The 26403-nt window shown below is 44.1% G+C and overlaps 1 gene segment (V, D, J or C); it reads right to left on the reverse strand.

Annotated features, from left to right (window-relative positions):
- Positions 1 to 492: 492 nt before the first annotated feature.
- On the reverse strand, positions 493 to 17770 carry LOC110343820. The segment is given in 5 exon segments: positions 493 to 1183; positions 2738 to 2851; positions 3188 to 3253; positions 3709 to 3987; positions 16800 to 17770. Coding segments are annotated over 3 exon segments (423 nt in total).
- Between the last annotated feature and the right edge of the window lie 8633 nt (positions 17771 to 26403).

Below are 26403 nucleotides of genomic sequence, written 5' to 3' on the forward strand. Positions count from 1 at the left end.
AGATAGGCACCTCGGGCCTGCGGATCAGGAAGCTGTGGTGTGACCGTCTTGGTCAGTCTGGCTTCCAACCGACTCATAGCTCAGCAGAGCTGAGTGCCCTCTTCCCCTGGTAGTCCACGATGAATGAAGGTAGAGGTGAGCAGATTAATAAATGCAACAGAAGCAGGCCTGAGAAGAAAGGCAGGAGAGCACCGGCATCAAGGACCGAGGCGGAAGGATCTGTGCCCAGTGATGTCAAAAGCCCCGGGCACAGACCGGCCCGCAAAAGACAATAAAGGCGCTGCCTTTACAGGGGTCACATTCCTGTCCCAGCTTCCGAAACACTTGCACAGTGAGTCGTTGGCAGGCCGGGCACAGGTCTGAATTCTGCACCCTCCGTACTGCGCCTGGGACTCAGCCAGTTTGAACTGGTGAAGTCAGTTTACAGAAAGCGGTGTCCTTCCTCTCTGTATTTTACTTTCATCTTTGGTAACAGAGTGGAGAATAATTAGATGTGATTGTAGAAGCTTTATTGCCTACTTGGAGAGCATTAAGGAAGCCGATTGCAAAGTATCAGGAGAAACACAAAGGGCTAAAGTCGTTCAGCACCCCAGTGCTGCTAGGAAAACTCTCCTGCATGACTGAGAGCAAGCACAGAGGGTGGGCCATGCCTACCACAGGAGAGGGGGAGGGGGCGCTACCACAGGAGAGGAGGAGGGGGTGCTACCATAGGAGAGAAGGAGGGCGGCGCTGGTTAGGAGTGGGCTGAGCCCAGCTTTCCATGTTTAGCTAGAAAGCTACATGTTCTCTCTCCCAAGACCATTTTCCTCCTGGGTAATTAAGCTGGTGATTTACTGGTCCCTACTTTCTAGTTCTGGGTAAACAAAGGATGGAACACCATTCTCCAAGCCTACCAGTTATAGGGGCAAAATAAAGTAGGTCTATGTTTTCATAGCTTTCCATGCCTTTATAAGGCAGCGAGTAAAGCCAGGCCCACATACCCCACTCCCCAGGCCTTTTGCTTTTCAGTTAGACTGGATGATTAGCTAGGCTTGCTGCCTTCACAGAAAAGCTGGTTTTGTTGGCAGCCATTTAGATGCCATGGTGATGGGTCAGTTTGAAGCATTAAGGAGTTGGTAACCTTGGATATAGCATCTTTGTAAGCTTTTCTTTCAGGAACTGTAGTCTCCTCATGCCAGCCATCCTGCAAGTAAAGGCAAGTTGTTACAGAATCACAGACCCTGAGCACTGGAAGGGGTTGTAGGGGTGATAACATTTTGGGATGGCGGGTATCTACCATGCAGCACCACTACAGACGTCGTTAATCAATTGTGGAACTTGCCAGTTGCTAGCACGGCAGTGGTTCTGCTGGTCAGTATAGTAATCAAACCCATTTGCTTTCTTGTAACCATTCTTAAACCCAAACCCAGAGGGGATAAGCAAATTGGCCATGGTATCAGGAATCTAGTCAGAAGGTCAGGACTAAAGCTCGGTTTTCTGGTGTCTAGGGTAACAATCTTTATACTGCTGTGCTGCCTGTGACCTCTGAACTGTGAGTGAAGAAGTAGGTGGGGGCTAGATACCCGTTTGGGAATGACCTCAAAATCTAGGGTCATTCCTTGAGCAGAATTGATGAACGTTTGGATATACTGGGAAAGATAATGGAGAGGACTATTTTATTTTATTTTTGTGTGTATGGGTGTTTCACCTGCATGCACACCTGTGAACCATGTGTGTGCAGTATTTCTGGAGGCTAGAAGAGAGCATCAGATACCTGGAACTGAGTTACACATGTTTATGAGTTGTCATGTGGTTGCTGTGAATTGAACTCTTGTTCTCTGGAAGAGCAGTCAGTGTTCTTAGCCACTGAGCAATTTCACCAGCTCCCCCAGGGAAGAGTCAATTCTCTCTCTCTCTCTCTCTCTCTCTCTCTCTCTCTCTCTCTCTCTCTCTCTCTGTCTGTCTGTCTCTCTCCCTCCCTCCCTTCCTCCTTTCTTTTTGAAATAAGGTCTTGTTAAATAGTCCTAGCTGGCTTGACCCTATATAGACCAAGCTGATCTTGAACTCACATTCATCCTATTGCCTCAGCTTCCCAATTGCTAAAATCATTGGACTGTACCACCATACTTTCCTTGTTTGCTACTGTTTCCAAACCTCCTTTAAAATTTATAGCATAAAAATTAGGGTGGAGCCGGCCTTTAGTGGCGCACACCTTTAATCCCAGCACTCGGGAGGCAGAGGCAGGCCGATCTCTATGAGTTCGAGACCAGCCTGGTCTACCAGAGCTAGTTCCAGGACAGCCTCCAAAGTCACAGAGAAACTCTGTCTCGAAGCCCCCCCCAGAAAAAACCCCATACTTTATAAAGACTCCATGAATCTAGTGCCAGGGAGGAGGCCACAGAAATCACAGGGGCCTTCGGTAGTAAATCAGTGTTAACCATAGTTTATGAATGAGCTTTGGGAGCCCATTCCAAATGGAGGGATGCTCTCTCAGCCTGGACACATGGGGAAGGGCCTAAGTCCTGCCCTGGATGAAATGACAGACTTTAGAGATTCCCCCCAAGGAGGGCCTCACCCTCCCTGGGGAATGATGTGGGGATTGGGTGGGGAGCTGGGGGACTGGTGGAGGGACAAGGGAAGAGGGGTGGGAGAGGGAGCTGGGACTGACATGTGAAGCATTCATGTTTCTAATTTAAATAAAAACATATATTGAGAAAAAATAGGGTGGAGCTGGGAATACGAAGCAACCAATTCTTACCTTAAAAGAAGAGTAACTTGACGGTAAAGAGAAAATTGATGGCAACACTCTTGACAAACAGCATTCGGAGCCCCAGCACCATGAGGGACATCATGTTTGCCTTCTTGGTGTGAACTACGATACAGAAAAGGTAAAACAGTGGCTTCAGGAAGGACCAGACTTCTTTCTACAGTGCCAACAACTGTCACCAATGTGCTCCAAATGGTTCTTGTGGGCCTGCACACCCAGCATGGTGCCACACAGCACCGTGGGCTCTCAGGCTCCCGTGCCCACCCAGACAGGCCAGTTTGAGAAGTACGGTTCACAGCATGGCAAGCTCTGCTGCGGTGGAGGATAAGGGAACCAGTGGGCCACTGGGCTCAGTATGTTTTTTTTTCTTTTGAAATTTGATGCTTTGAGGTCTCCCGTGACAATGACAGAATTTGTTTTAACCACTTGATTTGAACTAACCTTTTGAGCCATGGCAAGTCTCTGAAGTGTGTGTGACATTTTCCTCTTCTGGTGGTTTTATATTAGCTAGAAAAAAAGCAACAGTGGTCAAGATTATGTTGGCAACCAAGAGGCAAAAGGAGGAGAGTAAGTTGGTAAACTGAGAACAAGAGGGTTATATAACTGTTCATAAAGACAGGATTCCTCCTGTTTGGGACCTTTGGCATCATCAGAACAACGTCAAGATGTTCTCTAACTTGTAGGAAGAACAAGGATTTCCAATCCCGTGGAATTCTGGGATTGTGTTGGAGTAATGATACCTTTGGTGCCTGACATTTCTATGAAAAAGACTACGGTTAGTGAAGATGAGGGATGGGGGCTAAATGAGAGGAGAGATGCACAGTGCTTGCTTCTTAGCCAGAGATGAGCACCTTCTTTTTTCCGGCACAATGGTAAATCAAAAGTGATCTATGCTGGGTTCACACCGATCACTTCCTTTTCCTCCAGTTTTCCCGTTCTTGTTCCGTTAAGTTAGTACTCACCAAAAGAATTTTCGAGTGGTTCAAAGTCAGTTGAGTGCACAGTTTCACTGTTGTGCTGAACCGAACATGTCACTGAATTTGAATCTCCATACTGGCCGAGCTTGACAGCACTGTACTTCCCGCTGGGGGAGATGACGATAGCAGGGTCAAATTCTGCTATCTTCTTGGATGATTTGAGACTTATATTCACATCCTTGGGGTAGAAATCTTTCACCAGACAGGCAACATTCGTTCCATTTTTCATGATGAAAACAGATGGTTTGGTAGGAGGCTGAATTTCTGAAAATATAATCAACTAAGATGATAATTTACAGCCTTATGAGAATTAAATGAGTGTTGCCTAGAATGTAGAATGCTCTACACCTTGTTAGTTTCATCCTTGATAGCGTTTCATGGAAGTGTGGACAAGGTGAGAGGAAAGAAAGGACAGTATGTTTGGCTTCTAACTGAAATGAGACAGGGTTGGAAGCATGAAGGGGTATAATGACTATAAAGAAGTTTCTAGAACAGGGTCCTGGGTGTGACCCCTGGCACTGCATAAACCCACCATAGTGCTGTATACTACTTATCCCAGCAGGGAGGTAGAGGCAGGAGGATAAGGAATTCTAGGTTATCCTTGAGTACTAATCCAGTCTTGGCTATATGATAAACTGTGTCAAGCCAAATCAAAACCAAACCCACAAAAGGCTGGATAGCTCATTTGGTGAAGTACTTGGTCTGCAAGCATGAGGCCTGAGCTTGATTTCTAGAACCACGTAAAGATGCCGTGCGTGGTGGCATGTGCTTGTAATGTCATCACTGGGGAGGCAGAGACAGGAGATTCTCGGGGCTTGCTGGCCAGCCAGTCTAGCCTAATAGGTGAACTCCAAGTAAAAAAGAGACCCTGTCTCAAATAAGGTAGATAGTATTTCTGAGGACAATACTCAATGTTGTCTTTGGCTTCTGTGTGCTCATGTGTGCATGCACCTACACACACATGTGTACATGTGCACATACAAACTGAGGTTAGGCTAAATATGTATCTGTGTCAGTTGGTTAGTTTTAAATATAAGTGCCCTTGGAGGAGATTATGGAAGCGACTAATATTTTGCATTGTGTCAGTTAAAAACACAGATTTCTAGAAAGTTCTGCAAAATCAATTCAAACTCAGAGGGTAGCAGTTTGAGTTATTTGTTGACGGGAGTTTCTGTTTACTGCCTGGTCCTGCAGCAGTTTGGTCCCAAATAAACATACAAAGGCTTATATTAGCTATAAACTGCTTGGTCAATGGCTCAGGTTTCTTATTGGCTAGCTCTCTCTTAATTATTAACCCATTTCTATCAATCTATGTACTTCCACATGGTCTTGGCTTACTGGGGAATGCTCAGGTATCTTCTCTTCCTGGTAGCTACACAGCGTCTCTCTCTGACTCCTCTCTGTGTCCCTCTTTCCAGAAGTCTCCTAATCTGGTAGCCCTGCTTATACTTCCTGACTGGATACATCTTGCCTGTCCATTGGTCAAAACAGCTTTATTCATCAACCAAAAAGAGAAACATATATTCACAGCATACAGAAGGATATCCCCCATTACTTATTGTAAGGTGTTTTCCTTATTTTTGTAGACTGAAAGAGATCCCACTGAAAGGAAATTTCTCTCCATTTGGGTGGATATTGATTCTTTCCTAAGGGCTAGCTACTGTACAGTTGAAGTATTTTTTGTTTATTTATGTTTGTTTGAGATAGTCTTTATGTGTACATCAGGCTGTATTCAAACTTTTGATCCTTTTGCTTCACTCAGCCTCCTAAGTGGTAAGATTACAGGTATTTGCTACCTTCTTGGAGTCATTTCTTTTGGGACAGGGTCTCATGCATCCCAGACTGGCTTTGAACTTGCTGTATAGTCAGGGGTGATCTTGAACTTGTGGTTCTTCTGTTTTCATCTCCTGAGTGCTAGGGTTATAAGCACATACCATCAGAGGGTAACTGTCATCCTCAGAAAGTGCTTGTAGACATAAAACAAGCCAGACCCATTTCTTGTTTTATTCTAAGATGGGCAAGGAATGAATGCTGGTGGCAGAATTAGATCCTCTACCTGCCTCCTCTCCTTCTGTACCTTGCTTTGGCTACAACCCACTATTATTCTCGGTATGCACCTTTTTCTTGCCTTAAAAATCGGAAGTCTCAACGCTTTGAGAAAGACAGTGATGATTCTCTCATACTGCCTATTAAAGCTTCTGAACTGTGTGTCCACAGAGACTTGGATTTTGCATCATCTTTAAATAATCACTAAAGAAAGAGTCTTGTTACTACCTACAATAAGGAATGGCCACTGAGCTGGGAATAGATTTCTAATCCTAAGATTATTTTCTGACTTTCAACAGTAATTTCTCTTGTGAACAGAGCCATAGTATTTACTAACCAAGAGCTGGGGTTGTTGGTGTCAAGTGAAAACCATGTTGAATTTCAATGTACTTAAAAAAATATCTCATGGGTTATGATCAAGATAGCAGGTCTCTTTCTAAATAGAAAATCTTGTTTGTGCATATGCAAATAGAAACGAATTGACTTTTCCAATGCTTTTTCCAGAGTCTGGGTTTGAGTTTTAGCAATGGAGTCCATGGTAGTAAAGCCACAACTAAATCCCTTGGCCCAATTGGTTGAGAGGAGTGACTATTAGTGAGAAGGTGCCTGCTGATCTCCACAGCATAGTTAGATCATGGCAGATCAGGGATATCTCAAAAGAACAAGCTGTCCAGAGAAGGCTTCCTCATGACTACATCATGGTTCCACATTTTCTTTTTTTCTCTCCACCAAGAAGCTGAAGTGAAAGATTGGGATCTGTTTTAGCACCCAGGGCAGGAGACAAATTGCCAAGATTTTGATTATTTGGGCTTTAGTACTAGACAAGATTTGGTTTCTGTTTTTCTTTTTTTTCCAAAGAGTTTCTTAGAATTATCCACTCTCAACCCTCACGAGAAAACCTTTGCTTTTTTCTTTTCCTTACACACTGAAGTCGCTGATAGTGGAACTGATAACCCCAGCACTAACGGCTGAAAACCACAAGTTTTCATTACTTGTCTCTTTGCAGGAGCATGGTATTTCTTGTTCATTATTCTGTTTGTGACTTGAGATGTATTGTGGTTGATTTTCAAGAGAGTTAGGAGTTACAAATTTATTCAATAAAAAAATCAAACTAACTAAAGCAAACTCAAACCCATCTTGTCAGTACTACTCAATTTGAATAAGTTGAACAGTGAAGGCTTGGTTGGATTTTTGCTGTTTGAGATAGGATCTCTCTAAGTAGTTAAGGCATACTCAATCTTCCTGCCTCAGCTTGCCAAGTGCTAATATTATTGGTGTGTGCTGCTGGGCCCAGCTGCTTTTGCGGGATTTTAAAATCTATGTGCCTCAAGAAGTTATCATCAATTAACACTTTGGGTTAGGGAGATTACTTCTGAATAACATGAATATGATAATATAGATGATGAGGTGGATGTCCGAAGACATCTATGCATACACATTCTGAAAACTGAATGTATTTATTGGGGCTTCAAATTGAACAAAGTGCATTGATTTAGTAAAAGGTTTTCTCAGTCTCTCTCCATAGGTTAAGATCCATATCCTTACAATTGAAAGAAAAGTTTATTCAATCAATTCATTGGCTTTTGATTGGCATGGTAACTAAAGAAAACAGCTACCTGGTTTGAGTTGACCCTTGTTTTTAAATAAGTAGGATATACTCCATGTAGCTGTCATATGGACTTAGTCTATTTTGTGTTTGATTTAAACAAATATTTGAAGATAACACTTAAATGGAAGATTCATTGTTTATCTTTTGAGAGCAGTCTCTTATTATTCCACGAATATGACTATATTTCAGCACTTTCCTTCAAGTGTATTTACTTGGACAATACTATTTTATTTTCAGACATTCTCTTATGAGCACTTATACAGTGTTAAAATTACATGCTGGCAAACAGCAGAAATGATGAGGGAACGCCCTCCCCAAATGCTCTTTATGACTTACAGACTTAGCTATCATCCACTGTAGAACTGGACAGAGCATCCTATTGGTTCTTTAAGAGTTGTGACATCTATAATACTGCCACTCAGAATTTCAAGGCTCTTTGCTAGTCTGGGATTTCACTGAAATCTTAAAGTTCGCTCTCCCTGGTTATTCTTACCTGGTTAACAACCTGTCTCCAAAGCCTTCCTAGGTGCAGGATATTTGTGCTCTGTAGGGAGGCATGTTGATTAGTCAGCTTAGCTAAAGGAATGTGCAGGAAGCAAACCATTTCCTGGGGAGTTTGAGCCCAAGTGCCCCATGACAGCCTCCCTTCCTCCCACTGATAACATTTATTAAAGGTTCCTCTGTTTTCTAGGTTGATCTGAAGATTTAAGAAATAAACGAGGACTAGAGTTTTAGTATCTATATATTAAAATAAAAATAGTTATGGACGCAAGTTCTCAGTTCGTTGTCCTCACCCTGGCTCACTTTCATCTGCTCCACTCTATCTCTGATACGTTAAGTGAATCTACTAGTGATAATTTATAATATAAACTGGGTGCTAGCTCTAGTCTCAGGGCTCAAATTATCCACAGAAACATAGAAAAAAAGTCAACTTACGGGGCTCCACAAAGAGCTTTGTGCCAGTTCCAAAAAACATCTGCCGGGTGTCCCAGGAGCACATTACAACATTGCTTTACAGATAACCAGTCTGAGACTAGCCCTGGGCCTGAGCTTGAACATCTGTTCTTTGACTTGCAGCCCGCACCTCAGTCTATAGAGACTGCATTTCAGAGAATTACAAAGTTATGGGGTTGCGTGGCAGAATGTCCTTTTCTAAGAGGTGTCTGGACAGAGCTGAAGCAGGGCAAGAGAGGGCGACAGGCAGTTGCCTTCAAGTTGTAAAATTTACCTCCCAATTTATTGAGAAGGCTTTCCAAGAAAAACACAATAGCAGAATACTACATTTCTTATCCTGACTGAAAAGCGAGGAGAGGAGGCCTTAGATAGAAACATCATTTTCTCATACTCTGGTTCCCTTCTCTTGAACCACAAATGATATATCTTGATTTGAGTCCTATTTTCCCTCCATTATTCAGATGAGTTTATGGTAGTAAAGGGTTTGCTTTCTAATTAGTGAGCCTAGAAAAGGGCCAAGGACCTGGGGGTTGACGAACAAAGTGGCTGTGTTTGGCAGGGCTCATTGGTGCTGCACAGTGCATGTAGTGCTGTTGTCCTCAGTTTTGTCTTATAATTTCTTCTGATTCTGGAGCCAGATACAAGTCTCAGGAATGCACAGCAATCATCACGACTACGTGGATCGCACTATCTCATCATCAAACTCAGGAGTAGAGCTAGAGCCAGGGAGGAGAGAATGACAGTCAAGGAGGACCATCATTTCAAGTTGAAGCTCTCAGACCTGAAGACTTGGTTTGAAATTCTTGCTTTGCCCACCCAGGCTTTGCATACCACATTAACTTCCACCACTGTGTGTAGAAACCAGAGAAGAAAGTAGAATGTCTTTGGGAAGTGTGGTCAGTCTCCTGACAGAGAGTAATCATTTCAACCTCTTTTCCTCCAAGGCTCTCAAAGACACAGCCTAGAAGATTTGCCTCTTAACACAGAGGATAATTCTGAATTTCAAGTGGAAACAGTTTAAAGAGAAAATGAATCATAGTACTTTTTGCTCACATGCAATTTGCCAAGCATTCATCAGACTGCAATCAGCTATAATATAATTTTGCTCCCCTACTTCCCTTCATTGCTCTGATGTTCTTCTTAGAAATAAGAACACTAAGCAAATCCCACCGCTTCCCTGGAAGCAATAGGCAATCGAGAACCCTTACTTATTAAATAAGTAAAAACCCTTAAGTTTTTTATTAGCCTCTGAGAGGCAGAGACCAAGCTGACAGTACCAGTCACTTAGGAATGCCAGATTTTCTGTTTCCCATACCTTTTCCAATCTTTTATTTCCTCTAGAATGAGTAAAACTCATATGGAGGAGGTAATGGCTGCTTCATTGGACCTGGCATTTTGGAAGTCATTTGAAAGACTGTCATTCTCTGGCTTGGCTTCTGAGCTTGACTGTTGGCATAAAAACCACTGAATACAGACCCTGGATTTCCAAATACTGGACCAGGTTACCAGTGGGCAGCGCTTCCAGGAGAACGCCATTACTTCTCTATTGTTCTAGAGTCAGTGGCTGTGATTTTGGGTGAGAATAGGGGTTCCTGATGCCTAGTGCAGAGTTTCCAGATTCACAGTTAACAGAAGAGGTTAAGCATGACCCTGGCTGGATGGGATCTTGGGGTTCACTTTGTCTGCAGTCAGTTTTGCTGGTATAAAGCACAGTCTCAAAAGAAAGAAGGAAAGAAAAGAAAAGAAGCCAAGATGAGATAGGTAGGTAGGTAGATAAGATAGACAGATGATAGACTATATTTAATGGCTTCTTTTGTGCCTTTTAATTGTTTATAAGCCTCCTTCTTATACCATGACCACAAATCTTTTTCCTCTGAGAATGAGAGAGACCCCTCTCAGCTGGAGCTTCTGAGTTCCTAGGCCTTGAACCAGAAACTGGCTTTTCAAGGTAGTTGTAGGAAGTTTATTCTTATTAATCTTCGGGATAAAGTTTTCAGTTTTGCATTGAGTATTTTCTTAAGAAAAACTCATTTGCCCTCAAATTTTATTCTAATTCATTGCAACAAACAATGAGTTTCAAATTTAGATCCCCACCCCAATGTCCTGAGAAGCTTCATTTATTGAAACTGCGCTGCAATGACTCTGAGTCAGTGGTTCTCAACCTTCTCACTGTTGTGACCCCTTAATGCATTTCCCCATGTTGTGGCAAGCCCCAACCATAAAATTATTTAATTGCTGCTTCATAACTGTAATTTTGTTACTGTTATACATCGTAATGCAAATAGTTGATATGCAGAACATCTGGTATGTGACTCCTGTGAAAGGGTCGCTCAACCCCCCAAAGGGGTCATGACCCACAGGTTGAGAACCACTGCTCTAGGAGATGTTCAGTTGATTCTGTGATGAGTGGGTGCCCACTTCCACAGCAGCATGGTTACAGTACCAGCTTAGGCATCAGTTGAATTCCTGGCTCCTCATCCCTTTCAGTCCATCTTACCTGTTTGGATAAGGCTGGGGGATTAGGATGAGGGTAGCATGAGGAATAGAATCTTGAGATGGTTTCTGAGAGCTAAGCATTACACTTTGCAGCCTAACTCCTTTTATCTTCTAAATGCTTACATTAAGGATGTCCCTAGATTTTAGGCTACTAGATCCTTAACCTGCCATTTTTTCTACTTAAATTTTGCTAAAGATTTCATTTTCCCTAAGAGAAAGGAAATGTCTTGGTTTTGATGAAATGTTAAATGGCCATCATAAGCAAAAATAATCATAGGAAGGCTCAAGTGAGCCGATGACCAGATCATGCATTAGATGGACAGGGAAATGCTCTGGGGTGAGGGTCACTGAGTGTTGGATCTGCTCAAGAGTTCACAACAAGGGAGTTGGGTCTGTTCAAGAGTTCCTAGTAATGAAAATCACCACCCACATCAAACCTTATACTATTTGATAAACACCAGTGTCTACACTACTTTAGGAGACATTGTAACCAATTTCATGAGCTAATGCCGTCCTTGGAGGTAAAGATAGCAAGTGTGGCTGGGCCCTCAAGAACCCAGTTTCCATTCCCTGAGCCAGGGGAATGGGTGGCAGAACTGGAAATATCACTAGCTCTTTATTTTTCAACCCCCTGTGATCATACGCAGGCTGATAGAAAGATACATAGAGAAAGTTCAATCTCTTTCTGCCTCATTTTGCACAAAATCACAGAATTTCCATTGGTCCCAAAATATCCCAGCACTGGACTTCCCTGTATTTCTTGCCAAATTTGGCCTTGTGTGTCCAAGCCAAAAGGTTCCTTGGAGGTCTTTCATGTAACCATAAGAAATTAAGAGTTTAGTGATGTCAGAGTTGCCAAAGAGAAAGAATGAAACTTGGTTCTGAGTTGTCACTGAATAAGTTTCTCATCACCCTCATGACCACCACCTTCCAGGACGACAGCCATGGCCTGGGCCAGTATGTGGTCAAAGCACAGATGTTGAAGCATTCTCTGGAGGACAACGAAGCCTTGCCAGAAGGGACCTGAGCTTAAGAAGACTAGCTGAGGCACAAACCCACCCTACATTTTACCAGGCATTTAGTTCCTGATCCTAAAATCATCCCCTGGGTAATTGCCCCACTGGAGGAAGTTGTCAGTAATTTGAGACATCTGATCTGGCAACTTAGGGAGCTAGGTGACAAAGATATTGTCAAAAAGCAGTGGTCACAGAAGAAAGTGACTTATACGATTCGACCTCTGTGAAAGACCAGTGTTTGCCAGTAAGCCTGAGCCAAAACCAATTTGTTTTTTTTTTTTACAGCAACCCCCACTTCAGATGCCAAGGTATGTGAGATCCACTGGGCGGGATTTCCTGTCCCACTGTTCTTGAAGACAAACAGAAGGGATCGTCTACATCATAGAGAAATCCAAGCTTCTCCCATGTTACATTTTAACAAAATTTGTCCTCTGAAAGAGAGACAAGGAATGCAGACTGGAAAGGAGTTTTATTATTATTGTTGTTATTTTTATTATTGTTGTTGTTTATTTAATAGTAACAAAAGGTACAATGTTGATTCTTAAGCTTTGGGCCACATGAAGGTGTGGCAAAGCTCTACTGAGTTATGGACTTCCTGGGCCTGATCTTTCACAAATTCGGCTTCAGTTCAGTGAGAGCACTGTGTCATTGCCAAGTGATGGCAGCATCTGTACCTTTAATAATGTCAGAGTCTCCTGTCCACGGGAGTCACATGTTCATGAATGCCACATTTTAGCAAACTTTAATGCCATACTTGGAAGTGACTGCTAAATTAGTTCTGTTATTTGTAAAACATCCCTCCATAAGATATTCTAAATGTCTCTCAAAAACCCAAGGAGAGACTATACATTTCAAATTAGTTTAGGACCCCTGGAAGACTGAAGTACTTTGAGAATCACTAAAATACAGGGTGGGTCTTAGCTGTGGTGAACAAGATGTCAGAAGACCATTAGTGATTATGATCTTTATGACGTGTGGGGAGCTCTGTTTGTTTCCTGATAAAGAGAAGAAATGCCTTCTCTTTTGGTAGGTTATAAGACAATGAGAGAGTAAGTATAGAGCATTCTGCAATCTACAAAGCACAAATGTAACTCTTAGAATTTTATTAGGTCTAGACTGAGGGAAGAGGAATTTTACTTGAAGGAGGAGAGATTTCAGTAAGGGCAGAGCTCAGGCTCAGGAGGAATTCTGGGAGCTGTTGCGGAGGGAGAAGGAATCTCACTTTTGGTGTTCTTTGATATGAGGAAGGTGCTCACTTCCTAGGGTTACAGTTGAAGATGGAATCCAGATCTCTCTATTCCTTGATCTTTCCTCCAAGTCAGTTATGATTTCCATTCCATTTTCTAGCCTTCCCTCTCAAATCAGAGTACAAGTCCTTACTGTAGCTTGTAAACTACCCTTTCCCGCATCATTATCGGCTTAATTTCTCTGTCTCTGTGTCTCTATTCCACACCACATAGTCTATGCATGCAAGTTAAATTCCTGTATACACAGGTGTGTGCATGCATGCGTGCGTGTGTGTGTGTGTGTGTGTGTGTGTGTGTGTGTGTGTGTGTGTGTGTAAGCCAGAGATAGAGGTCCTCTATCATTCTCTACTTTCTGAGCTAGGATCTTTCACGGAACCTGGAACTCATTGTTTAGGCAAGACTACCTGGCACATGAGTTCAGAGGTCCTCCTGTCTCTGCTTCCCCAGTAGTAGGACTGCAGATATGTGCCACCGCGCCAGGATTTTACATAGCTTCTGGCGTTCTGAACTCAAGTTCTCACATTTGCATGGTAAGCACTTTACCTACTGAGCCCTCTCTCCAGTCTCCCTTTCAAATTTGTTCCCTGGCACTCTTTCATTCAGCCATAGCCTCCTGACGATTCTTCACACACTCCAGAGAGCACCATGTCCCCTTTGTCCACTTTGCCATGTCAAATGCCACCTTTCCAACCAGACTCCTTCATTTAAAATTGCACACTGGTCCTTTCTACTTGTGCCTTTTATCCTGCTTCTTGGATCTTGGCTTGTTGTCACCTCCAGGACTATTTTACCTTGTGTCATTTACCTTTACAGAGTAAGACTTTTGATCTGCTCTGTTTGTGCTGACTCTTTGTACCTAAAATGGTGCTTGGCACAAGTGACAGTGACATACCCCCAGGCTATAGAGCTGGGCTCTGTTTTGTTGCTGCAGTTTTCTTTTTTTTCTTTTTTGCACACTTCCATTTTGTTTTCCTTTTTCTTTATACCACAACTGAGGTGTCACTCATGTAACAAAACATATTCAATGTCTTAAATGTCCTTGTGAATAACAAATCTTCTCATGTTTATCTCCAAGGACCAAGAGAGATAGATAATAAGTCAACAGATAGTTTTATATGGACAAAATGACTATAAATAATAGAGAGGGAGAGGGACTTTTTGGGTGTGTGTGCTGGAAAGGCCTCCCATTTTAAGCAGGAGCTGGGAGAAAGCTATAGCAGTCCCTGGTGGAAAATGGCTCTAGGTAAGCATAAAGACTCTGTTCTGGGAGATAATTATGAGACAGGAATGGGGGAGGGGGCACCTGTGACTGGGAAGAATGAGAAAGTTACTCAGAAACCCCTGGGTGGAAGGAAAACATTCTGAACTCTGTCTAGGCCTAGAAACTTTCAGGCCCTAAAGCCACAATGTCCTCTACCTCCAGGAAGGGATGACTCTCTGGGTATCTGGTTTGGACATGGGGGTAGGAGCTCTGCCTTAGTGAGGGAGGTGTTGGAAATGGTGGCTGGAAAGTCACAGCACAAAGTTCTGAAGGGGTGGCTCTTCTGAGTGGGAAGCCCTTCATGTGTGGAGATACAGCAGGGATCTCAAAAGCAGGGATGCTGGAACCAACAGGCGAAAGCACTCAAAAAGGATGGTACACGATAACAGACAGCACTGTAAGACATCTTACAGCCCCCTTCATTCAGGAGGATGTTTCTGGGGACTGTAGTCCTTTTGCGAACCCCTGTCCTGGACACTTTCAAGCACATATTTACGTTTGGGGACTTCACGCATGGTATCCCCAGGTTTATTCTCCATGTAAACTCTATCCACCAGCCTAAGAATACCTGGTGGGGCCTGGCGCTGTGTGTAGATAGGATCAGCCAGTCTAGGGCTTCCTGGGAACCTTGCAAGCAAGAGCTTGAAAGAGGCTTCCAAAGAAAGAATCAAAAGGAAGTTGGCTTCAGAGAAGACAAAGGCCCTGTTTGCAGCTGTACCTCATTAATCCAGCACTGGTTGGCTAAAAAGGAAAGCGCCATTCAGAACTATTCTGGACCCTACCCCCAGATTCGCCTTATCTTTTCTAGTTCAAAGAGTGATGTGGTGCACTGGCTGGGTGTCTGGCAAACTTCAGTCAATAACGCCTCTTTTTTTTTTGGAGGGGGAAGAGGGTCACATCCATCTGTCACAGTTTGCCAAATCACTTTCCTTAAGTTCACTCACTTTTGAAGTTAAAATATAATTAAAAGGAAACTTTAAGCCATATGGATTTGAGAAGTGATTTCCGCTATTCTACACCTGGGGAACACTGGCCCAGTAGATCAGAGCAAGTTGACTCATTAAGGAGCCCCGAGAACAAAGGGGGATTAGGGAAATTGGTCACTACCTCACTGGGCGTGGGGACATGCTGTTACTTTAGCAAGAAGTTTCACTGTCAAAGAAATTGAAAGGCCAATTTTGAGTCTCTCGACTTTATAAACTTTTACTGTAACAAAAACAAAATGGCAGGCTTGAGTTTCCCTGCCTTCCTTTTAGTTTAGCTTCAGGTCTGTCTCCTTTTTGCTCCATGTCTCTACTGTAGGTGACCTTGGGGGGCATCTGAAGGTACCCTCAGGCTTGGATTTCCCTTCCTGTCTCCAGACCCTTTGATTTCTTCACTTCCCTCACCCAGGAGCCCCTGTTCTGAGAGTTATTTGAGTGAGGGGAGCCTGCCCCACTATAGTCTCCCACCTGGCCTCTCCAGAGCCTTCACTTGGAAAACAAGCTGAAAGTCAAAACAACAGGGTAGAAAGCAGTTGTTTCTTTCCTAGATGCCAGTCTGGTGACTGTGGCCACTGGTGTTATTGCTAGACTTCTTTAGCGGAGTTTAGCAGACCTCGGGTTTAGGGACGATATCCACTACCCAACTTCAATAATTGACAGCTTCTACCAACTGGAAACCACTATCCTTGTTAATAACAAGTAATTGCTGAATTTAGATGGCAACTTAAATGACATTAAAAGACAGCTTTTGTGTAGAACATACTCTTTCAACACTTTCAGTGTGACTGCTTTAGAACAGCTAGGAACACGGAATCTGAAGGTCCATAGGGAGTTCCCACAGACTTTTTAGTGTCTCTTGGTTGGAAGTCCTACAAACTCACTTACTTTTTATTCTTGGATCTGATCTCCCTGGGAGCCACAAGGCTCCATCCTTGTTTCTCTCTAGTAACAGTTTCTATCTGTAGTTTGAACAAATGGACATGAGTGTCTGGACACCTCCCTTCCACAGAGGACTGTGGTCACAAATTGTAGTGAATGGTCACTTGTTTTGGTTCCACACACCATGTCCATGACACTGATTTCATTCTGTGCTCTCCCAGGAGCAGGTGTTTAATCTATGGGAGGTCAGCATTATTGAAGTCTGGAGCCACTGCTATAGGATCACCTGGGCTCAGAGTCATCCTGACTCTGATGAAGCTGCCCCGCTTTGGTTTCTACAGTTTGACTTGTTTCCACGGAGCGGGTACAATTCTCTCAGGCTCTTCTGAGCCACATACGTAATTTCAAATCCCCCAAATACTACTTTTTTATAGGTATAGGTTAACCATAGTTCACCTCTTCCAGACATCTTCCTTGACACTATTGGATCACTGGTTTTGTCCATATTATTCCTTTCACATTTCTTTATACTTCCACCTAGGTGGAAGACCCTTAGCCCCAAATCCAGACAAATAAACAACTTACTTGGTTCCACGGTCACTTGGGTTCCTTGTCCAAAGATGAGCTTGTCTGTTGCGCACAGCCATGGAGGCCATTCCAAAAACCTCGATGGTTCTTCCCTGCCTTCATTCTGTTGACTTCATGGCTGGAGGGTTTTCATGCTTCTACGCTTTAATGATGGAACTGGTCACTCATCCAGATGGCCCATCGTCGACTTAGCAAATGTGTATAAGGATGGGTTTGTTTACAGGAGGCGGGTGCTTGAGCAGCGTCTGGGAGCAACACACTCAAAAGCAAATGTCACCGACATAGTACATATAGAAAATTCTCTTAGCTGGGGTGTTTGCTGTTTTAAACTGTTTTCATTTCTTAGACCCACATACAACTATTTGTCTCCAAAGCCAACAGTATCAGGTCTTGGATCCATGACTACTCCAGAGTTGAGACTTTTATACTAGTGGCGCGACTTTAAGGTCACAAGGGAGAGGGGCAAGTGGTATGAGATGCTGGTTAGTTCCATGATTAGAAAACTTCAAAATTGCTACGTGTGGCTGGTGAACTGGCCACAGACGAATCAACCTCTCAAGTCCATCTTCCCAAACTGCAAAAGAAAAGAACTTGGGCAAATTTCTCCAGGGACCCGACTTCACAAATTCCGCATGGAATGGCTCATTTAGTTCTCTTAATACTGTAGACCCAACATGAAAGCATGACAAGGGTACGCCTGTGAACGAACACCTTGCGTGTTCCTCATTTACCCTGTAAGTAATGATGGAATAACATTTTTACCCGAGGAACAGGTGTGAGGCAGAGAGCAGCAGTTGGGCTCATCTCTTGTCGAGTCAACTTTCTGACATTTTCCCAGGCTTCCAAACATGGAGAACAGGCTGCCCCACTGTGTTTATATTCCATGGTACCTGACTCAGGCAGGACTCTTCCCAGAGAGATGGTTCTTCACTCTTGCAGTTTTTGTACGGGTTCCCAATGGGGTTTGTAACACTGTGCGCGTATCCCCCCAATCACGGTGTTGCAGAGCTTTACAAAAACCTTCCCTGGGCTTTGCATCATGTGTCTCTGAGAACCTCAGCCAGATGCTTTCTGCAAGTCAAACCACAGCAAGATCAAAGGAATTGGCAGTTAGTTCAGGCTCGACTTGCCTGGTGCCACTGCCTAATGCTTGCTGCCCTGCTGGCTGGATCTAGTCTGGGGTCATAGTGGACTGTTAGGAATTGTCATGTGCCCTCCTATCCACCCCCTGTGGCCAGTCTTCTCTCAGATGACTTCCCACAGAGGTGTGTGTTAGATATCTGAAAGTCTCCTGTGTATTCTGCATGCTGGGGGTTAGGCAGAAAATGTTTGGGACCAATGTAATTTTCCCTCTCTCCTGCTAAGCCCCAGAACCACCTCTGCCTGCCTTGCTTTTCACTTGAATAGTGTTACACAGTCTGCAGAAGGCTTTCATGTAAATTAAAATTTTTATCCTCTCCATTGACCTCCCAGTTGCTTAATTTGGAGCCAGTAGCCCATATGGCGCTTTGTGTGAGTCAGAAAGGACAACCTGCTGGGCTTGCAGAGGCAGCACCATGGGTTCAAGCTTGTCCGTGGAACTCTCTTTTGTGGGCTTTATAAAAGGTATTCATTTCTCCAGCTCATGCTGCCCTGTCCTGGGGCCTCACAAATGCCAGTTAGGTCTTTTTTTTGCCCAGTGCCCTTGGTCAGGGCAGAACCAGAGCTAGCAGAGACAGTAACTCTCCCTAAATACAAATAGGTACATTTTAGTTATATATATGCTGGACTTCTGGTTTTGGGCTGAAATCTTCCCTGGAGTCTCTCAAATACTGATCTTGTTTGTTCTTGATCACTGTGAGGCAACACAGTAGATTCATCTAAAGTGACTTCGTTAAGTGTTGAGTATTGATGGGAGTGCATGAGTGTTGTTCTTGTTGCTTATCAAAAGGGAGTAAGGTTGAAACAAGGTTGGAATTCACTCCGTGGAGGCCTTCCAGGAGCCCATGGCTTAATTTAGGTGTTGTTATTTTACTTTCTGATGACTCCTGCTGGCCTAGATGTGATGACCACTTACTTGCAGAGGTCCTGAGCAACCCGGCTTTAGCCTCGTCTTTGAAATGTCCAGAGGGGGATGGTCACTGTACGGAAGAACTGATCAAGCTGATTAACTAATGTGGCACTCACAGACTTTTTCCCTAGGATTAAGTGTGTAAACTTTACCAAGAAGCAGCCGTGAGAAACTTCTCTGAGTGAGACTGCTGCGGGAGAGAACAGGCCGGGACCCCCAGTGTGGATGCTGCTACAGTTCCCAGCTCTTCTTTTCCTCCTGTCACAGATGTTCACATCCGGTTTTGCTGCCACATGCTCTGCTATAGGCGTGATGTACCCCTATTCTTTGACACTGGTGTTTTGCGTGCACATGATAGTGTTTCAGTTCCAAGCAGGGACTCCTTGTTGTGGCTTTCTGCCCGTGTTCTGGAACCTTCTGTGATGTAGGAATTTATGGCTGCTTCTGTGTGGGTCCTTTTATATCATGGGGAATAGACTTGAACACAACCCGCCTCTTGAAGCCAAATCCAGCTGGCCTGCTGTAAAAGCAAGACATTAAACAACCGAAAATTTAGAGATATTTGTTACACAACATAGTTACAACAGAAATAGCTGAGTACTACAGATTGAGAGTAAAGATATACCCCCAAGCCAAGACACCACACTGAACTCAAAAGTCTCAGGAAGCTAGTCATTTGGATACTGCAGATGAGAAGCAGCTGACCCTGACCTCAGACACCAGCCTTGCAAAAAGAGGCGAGAGTCTGCGGTTCAAACACAGCTTATCTGAGAAATCAACCAACTTCCCCATTCTGCCCTTCAGAAACCCTCCTTCCTGACAGAGAGGGAGAGCAAGGAAAGAGAAATCTTGGTTGAGAGAGATGTTATGGGGCTAGCAAGAAACCTGGCACTAGGGAAATCCCCAGGAATCCACAAGGATGACCCCCAGCTAAGCCTCTAAGCAATAGTGGAGAGGGTATCTTAACCATCCTTCCCCTGCAAACAGATTGATACTACCTTAATTGTCATCATAGAACCTTCATCCAGCAACTGATGGAAGCAGATGCAGAGTTCCACAGCTAAGCACTGGACCAAGCTCCTAGAGTCCAGTCAAAGAGAAGGAGGAGTGATAATATGAGTAAAGGGGTCAAGACCATTTTTGGGATACCCACAGAAACAGCTGGCCAGAGCTAGTGGGATCTCACTGACTCCGAACTGACAGTGGGGAAACCTGCATAGGACTGAACTAGGCCCTCTGAATGTAGGTGACAGCTGTGTGACTTGGGCATTCTGTGGGGCCACTGGCAGTGGGACCAGGATTTATCCCTAGTGCTTGAACTGGCTTTTTGGAGTCCATTCTCTTTGGAGGGATACCTTGCTCAGCCGAGATATAGGGGAGAGGGCCTTGGACCTGCCTGAAAGATGCGACAGACTTCATTGACTCCCCATGGGAAGCCTTACCCTCTCTGAGGAGTGAATGAGGTGTGGGGTGGGGGGAAGGTGGGGGGAGTAAGAGGAGGGAGTGGGAACTGAGATTGGAATTTAAAAAGAGAAAACATTGTTTTAAAATAAAAAAATTATAAGAAATAGAAACCCTCCTTCTCTTTCCCTATTGTATCCTAGCTTGAAGTGTGCAATCCACATTCTCTAGAACTCTGGCCATTGTGTTTTTAGGTCTTGTGTCTTCATCATTTCACCTCTCTGTCATTATCTAAAGCTGCTCTAGCTGTCTGGGGCCATCTAAACACTCATCCTTTATTTCTTCCTACGCATTGACACCGAAACCCAAGAAGGGCTTCTAACCTGTCTGCTCCAGTGTCTTATCTTCCCTTCCTTCAGAGGTCACTCCACCCTAAAACTAAGGTTGAACGGAGGTCAGTCAGTGTGTTGTTCAGGGACCTCACCCCATCAGGGGTCAGAGTTTCTAGCTCACTGCCATGCGAGCAGGAGTTTTGTTTTAACACTATTGGCAGTAGTGGTAAGCTCACACTGTCTTATCCTCTGACCGCATCTTCAGGCCCTGAGGGGGCCATCTTTGCCGTGTGTGTGTGTGTGTGTGTGTGTGTGTAGCTCATCATGCCCTTTTTACTCATGCAGCAGTTCATGCCTTTTCACTCACCGTGATTTTCACTGGGTGAATGATATGCACTTATTTAGTCCATCCTACCAATATATAGGCAGTATTCAGATTTTGCTGTTGTGGAAAATGTATTTTTTCTTTTTTTAATATAAATTAGAAACAAGCTTGTTTTACATGTCAATCCCTGTTCCCTCTCCCTCACCTCCTCCCCTGCCCACCACAGACCCTCTATTCCATCCTCTTTCTGCTCCCCAGGAAGGGTGAGGCCTTCCATGGAGGATCTTCGAAGTCTGTCATATCATTTGGAGCAGGGCCTAGGCCCTCCCCCATGTGTCTAGGCTGAGAGAGTATCTCTCTATGTAAAATGGGCTCCCAAAGTGCATTCATATACTAGGGATAAATACTGATTCACTATCAGAGGCCCCATAGATTTCCCAGGCCTCCTAACTGACACCCATGTGCAGTGGGTCTGGATTGGTTTCCCAGCTATCAGTCTGGGGTCCATGAACTCCCCCTTGTTCAGGTCAGCTGTTTCTGTGGGTTTCTCTAGCCTGGTGTTGACCCCTTTGCTCATCACTCCTCCCTCTCTGCAACTGGATTCCAGGAGTTAGGCTCAGTGTTTAGCTGTGGGTGTCTTCTGTTTCCATGAGCTGCTGGATGAAGGCTCTAGGATGGCATATAAGGTAGTCATCAATCTCATTATTGGGAAGGGCATTTAAGGTAGCATCTTCGCTATTGCTAAGATTGTTAGTTGGTGTCATCCTTGTAGATCTCTGGACATTTCTCTAGTGCCAGATTTCTCTTTAAATCTATAATGGCTCCCCTCTATCATGGTATCTCTTTCCTTGCTCTCCTCTATTCTCCCCCATCTCCCGACTCAATCTTCCTGCTCCCTCATGTCCTCTTCTCCCCTCCTCTTTTCCCCTTCTCTTTCTCCTAACTCCCTCTCCCGTCCCCCGTGCTCCCAATTAGCTCAGGAGATCTTGCTTTGCCACTCCTAGTCCTACATTCAACACAGCCATTCCATTCCACTGCTCAGCACACAAGCAGGTAAGGACTAAGCTGCTTCCTGGGGGTGCCCTGGGACATGCCCTGTTTCAGCTCCCAGGGAACTTGATTCCTTGGAGGCTTCCTTCTGGTGACACTTCCGTCTCTGGGAGATACTTCAGAACAGGAAGGTAGCCCTGGTCCATTTTAGACCCTCAAACATGGGCAGTAGCCCCTCGATTATCAAAGACAGTCCTCTGACTTGTCCCCTAAAAGGTTTCAAACAACCTTCAAGTCAGATCTTGGGCTGACCCCAATGTGTCCCTTGACAACCCAAACCTCTGGTCTTAATTTGGCACCCTTTAACCGTTCCTTTGTAGGACCTCGACAAAACTCCTCCAGTGAAACAGGAAATCGAGGTTCCCCGTCTTCAGTCCTCCTTTAATCTCCACTCCCGTCCTTCCCTTTGTTTTTCCGCTCCTTCTGCATGTCAGATTTTACTAGGTCCAGCTTCCAAACCTACGTCTCTCAGATCCCGATTCATCAGATGAGCCCCTCCCGGTCAAACTCCACCAGGGCTGCCTCCCACCCTGCCTCTCACACACTTCTCCCCTGCTCCCATATTTCCCTTCCCACACTCTACCCACTGCCACCTTCTGACTCTCACTGTGTCCATAAACCCTGCCCTTTATGTACCTCAGGGACAGCTGCTGGCGCCTAAATTTCTTTGACACAAAAGGTCCTATTGGAGTCTGGGACTTCTTCCTTCCTGAAGGACTCTGACACTATGGGTCTAAGGATAAATATTTAGAAGGCATTTTGACAGCATGTCTGGCTAGCAAAAGGATGGTAGTAGGTTTTGAAGAGGTTACATTAAATGACCTTAAAAGAACTGTGACTACAGGTTGTTTTGTGCACGTGTGCTGATGCAGTTTACTTGTATTTTAGAGACAGAGGCTCACTATGTAGCCCAAGCTGGAACTCATTTTGTAGCCCAGGCTAGCCTTGAACTCATGGTGATCCTGCTTCTTTGGCCTCCATACTGTTGGAACTACAGGCATGAGTCACTAAGCCTTGCCTGTGGCAATAGTACTTTTGATAATATGACCAAAATGTGGAAGAGATAGTTTCTCGAATGTTAGAACCTGGAGTTGGAAGCCATATTAGTGAACTCATTGTATTATGTTATATTTAAACAATTGGCCTTCCAAGGTTTGAATGAAACTTTCACTCAGGGATGGCTTTGTGAGCGCATCCATCATTAATCAGGGAAATAACTGATTCAGTGAGTAAGGCAACTTCCATAGGTTTATACTGTATTATATAATATAAAAACACAACAGTTGTTAAGGCTGCCACCACCAGCATCTTCTCTGTTTTCATGAGTATGTGGTATACATGTGTGTACACATGTTTTACACATGTACAGGTGTATTTGTGCACATTCACGTCCATGCAAGTGGAGGAACAAGGCTGAGGTGCAAAATCATCCGTAATTTCTCTTCCATTTCTGGAAGAAGCCGGGTTTCTCAGGCAGACTCGGAGCTCACCCACATGGCTAATCTTGCCAGCCAGCTTGCTCAGAGGAGCCCGTCTCTTCCTTCCAAAGCTGGGATTGCAGGCGGTGTCACGGTGGCCAAACATTGACAGGGGTCCTGAGGATGCAAACGGCAGTCTTCACACTCCCACGGTGGCCACTTTGCTGTGCCGTCTCCGCACTCCCACGGTGGCCACTTTGCTGTGCCATCTCCCTGCCTTCCTTTACTAGCTTTCCGTATTTGCTGTTACATTGTTATTTTCACTGACATCAGAGGACTCTGGGAGCTAACTAACTGGACTTAGAAGGTGCCCGAAGCTCACAGTTTACAAGGCTCCTTCTTAAGATTGTATAAGCAGCAAACATTCTCTGGGGAGAGGAGAGTCTGCTGAATTTGACTGTGAGTCTTATAGCAGGCTCTGCGGGTGCAGCTTTTGTGCATTACCAACAACGCTCATGTGTCTTTTGGTGATGTAGTTGCCGATGAGTTACCAATGTGCTTGTCAGTAGCCCCTCCCCCAGGCTGTGTGAACAACCCCAACAAACTCATTGATTCATAGACTTGGAACCATTTTCTTTGTCTGTCATCTGTGCACTATCTGGGGTTAATAGATGTCTGTCCACATCTCTCAGGAAAAGTCATACAATTGGGACCAGCTCAGCTTATTCATTTTAAAGAAAATGCCTCAATTTTGAATAGCCATGACTGCCAATCATTCTTTCAAATAAAACTGTTACATGAAAAAGGCTAGTTGAGCTTGCAACTCAAATTTATAGTGCTTCCATTTAATATAATGACCGTGACCTAAGTCATGTTGCAAAATGCTTTACGCGCGCTTCCAATTTTGTCACACAGAATACTGAGAAGATATATTCCAGTGTTGAGAATTTTTCAAAATCAATGTTTTTACTCCTTTGTTAATATTATGGACTGAATTATGCCCAAATCCTCCCATATTCACATGTTGAATCACTAACTCCAGGTTTCATGAACTTTCCTTTCCTTCCTTCCTTCTTTCCTTCCTTCCTCACTTCCTTCCTTCCTTCCTCCCTTCCTTCCTTCTTCCCTCCATCCCTCCCATCCTTCTTTATTTTTTTACAGGCAGCTACAACATTAGAGAATAAACTTTCCACCATTTGGCAACTGTCAACTCATACACACCTATACATCAACCTATTTATCTCTGGCTCTGCACACTGCCTTTTGAGTTCCTCTGCCCACTCTGCCAATGGGTATCCTGCAGGAATTCATATATGCTCAGATTTCAAGTTAGAGCTGTTCATGTTATGCCCCAAAGACAGAGTCCCACCCTCTAACTTCAGAACACGACTGTACTTGGATCTGAAGCTGCCAGGCTGAGACCTAGTTCAGTATAGCTGATACCCCCGACAGTTTGTTTGCAAGCTCTAGTCACAGCAGTGGCTCATTTGTGTGCCCTTAACCTAAAAATGGTCTTTCTCTGTTGGGGGAGGTTGTCTTTTTCTATCAAGAGCATGCTTCTGGAGGGATACACACAGCACTACCAGGAGGAAGGAAAGTGACACTAATGTAGTCAACCAGATCAGCTAAATCAATACCCAGATCAATGGCGAGACAGATCTCATAGTTACATTGTCTGGACACCCAAATGATGCCCTTAGAAGAGGATAATTTGTAATGTGTGCACACAGAGGAGAGCCCACGTAGGAATGTAGCAAGAAGCTGCCCACGTTGAAAACAACCCTGCCAGTCCTTGACCTTAGATTTCTAGACTCAAGAAGGGTGAGAACATAAGTTTCTATTGTTTAAGTCCATGGATTCACTCATGGCAACCTGAGCAGACTGATGTAGGGCCCTAGGTTGTTAACTATCCAATACACTAATACATGCACAGTTCATACAAACAGGCACACACAACCCCAGAAAGCTGATAGAGTTAATAAAATGTTTATCTGAAGTCACTTTTTTTTCTTGCAAATATGAGGCAGTGAAGGACACAGCAAATATTTTAGAAAACTGATGTGACTCCGTTGCTTCATGTTAAGGCCCATGACATTTGACCCAACATTGTATTTGCAACATCAGTGCAAATGTCAGCATGAGGAAAGAGGAAAGAAATACTGTTTTGGTTTTATGAAAATAGACCTGAGTGTCATGTGTTCTCTGAAGAGGTCTTGAGGTCCTGAGGGCTAGCCAGGCTGTACTTGGAGAAGATTGTCCTAATTCTCTGCTGTTTGTACTGTCAAAGCTGCAGGGCTAGTGAGAGACTCCGGGCTTTCTGTACCATTTCATCCCGCCGCCTGCTTGCTAGTGGCTGCGGATTGCTCACGGCTTGTGCTTCCACTAATCATTGCACAATGATCAGGAACTATTTGAGTGACAGCTTCCTGTGTTTGTAGGTATGATGGATTTGACCTACACATTTTGGTGGAAACTCTAGTGAAGGGCTATGAATCTAAGTGTTGTTCACTGTAAGTGCTTCTTTCTGGTGGTACTCAGGAGGTCAGATGTTGGACCCGTGGTGACTGTGTTTGGTGACATAGGCGTGGCACAGTGATGACCTGAGAGTCTGATTGTGTTATATTCAATATGCACAGTATGTTCCATTAAACCCTTATTTAAGTGACAAGTTTGCTGGCATAGGGAGTTTCAACAGTGATCTAAGAGTTTGACGTCATATCCTGATATATGTACCATATTTCTTTAGCAATAATTCAGTATTCTCATTAAGATAAATATCCACTCATTTAGGTGGCTGGTACTTGGAACTGCTGATGCAGTTTTACAAAACCATGAAGGGGAAGAATGGAGCACCATGGCTTGTAGGGTTTTGAGCCGAATAATAACTTAGCAACCTGACAAGAATGCAGATTAACCAGGTCATCGGGTCGAGACTCATCTGTGGCCTTAAAACGTTTCAGTTTTATTGTGCTAGTTACTTGTATTCTTGCTATGGTGTAATACCTGACAATAGTGGCTTGAGAAA

Source organism: Mesocricetus auratus, unplaced genomic scaffold (assembly GCF_017639785.1).
Source record: "Mesocricetus auratus isolate SY011 unplaced genomic scaffold, BCM_Maur_2.0 Super-Scaffold_100707, whole genome shotgun sequence".
Lineage (NCBI taxonomy): Eukaryota > Metazoa > Chordata > Mammalia > Rodentia > Cricetidae > Mesocricetus > Mesocricetus auratus.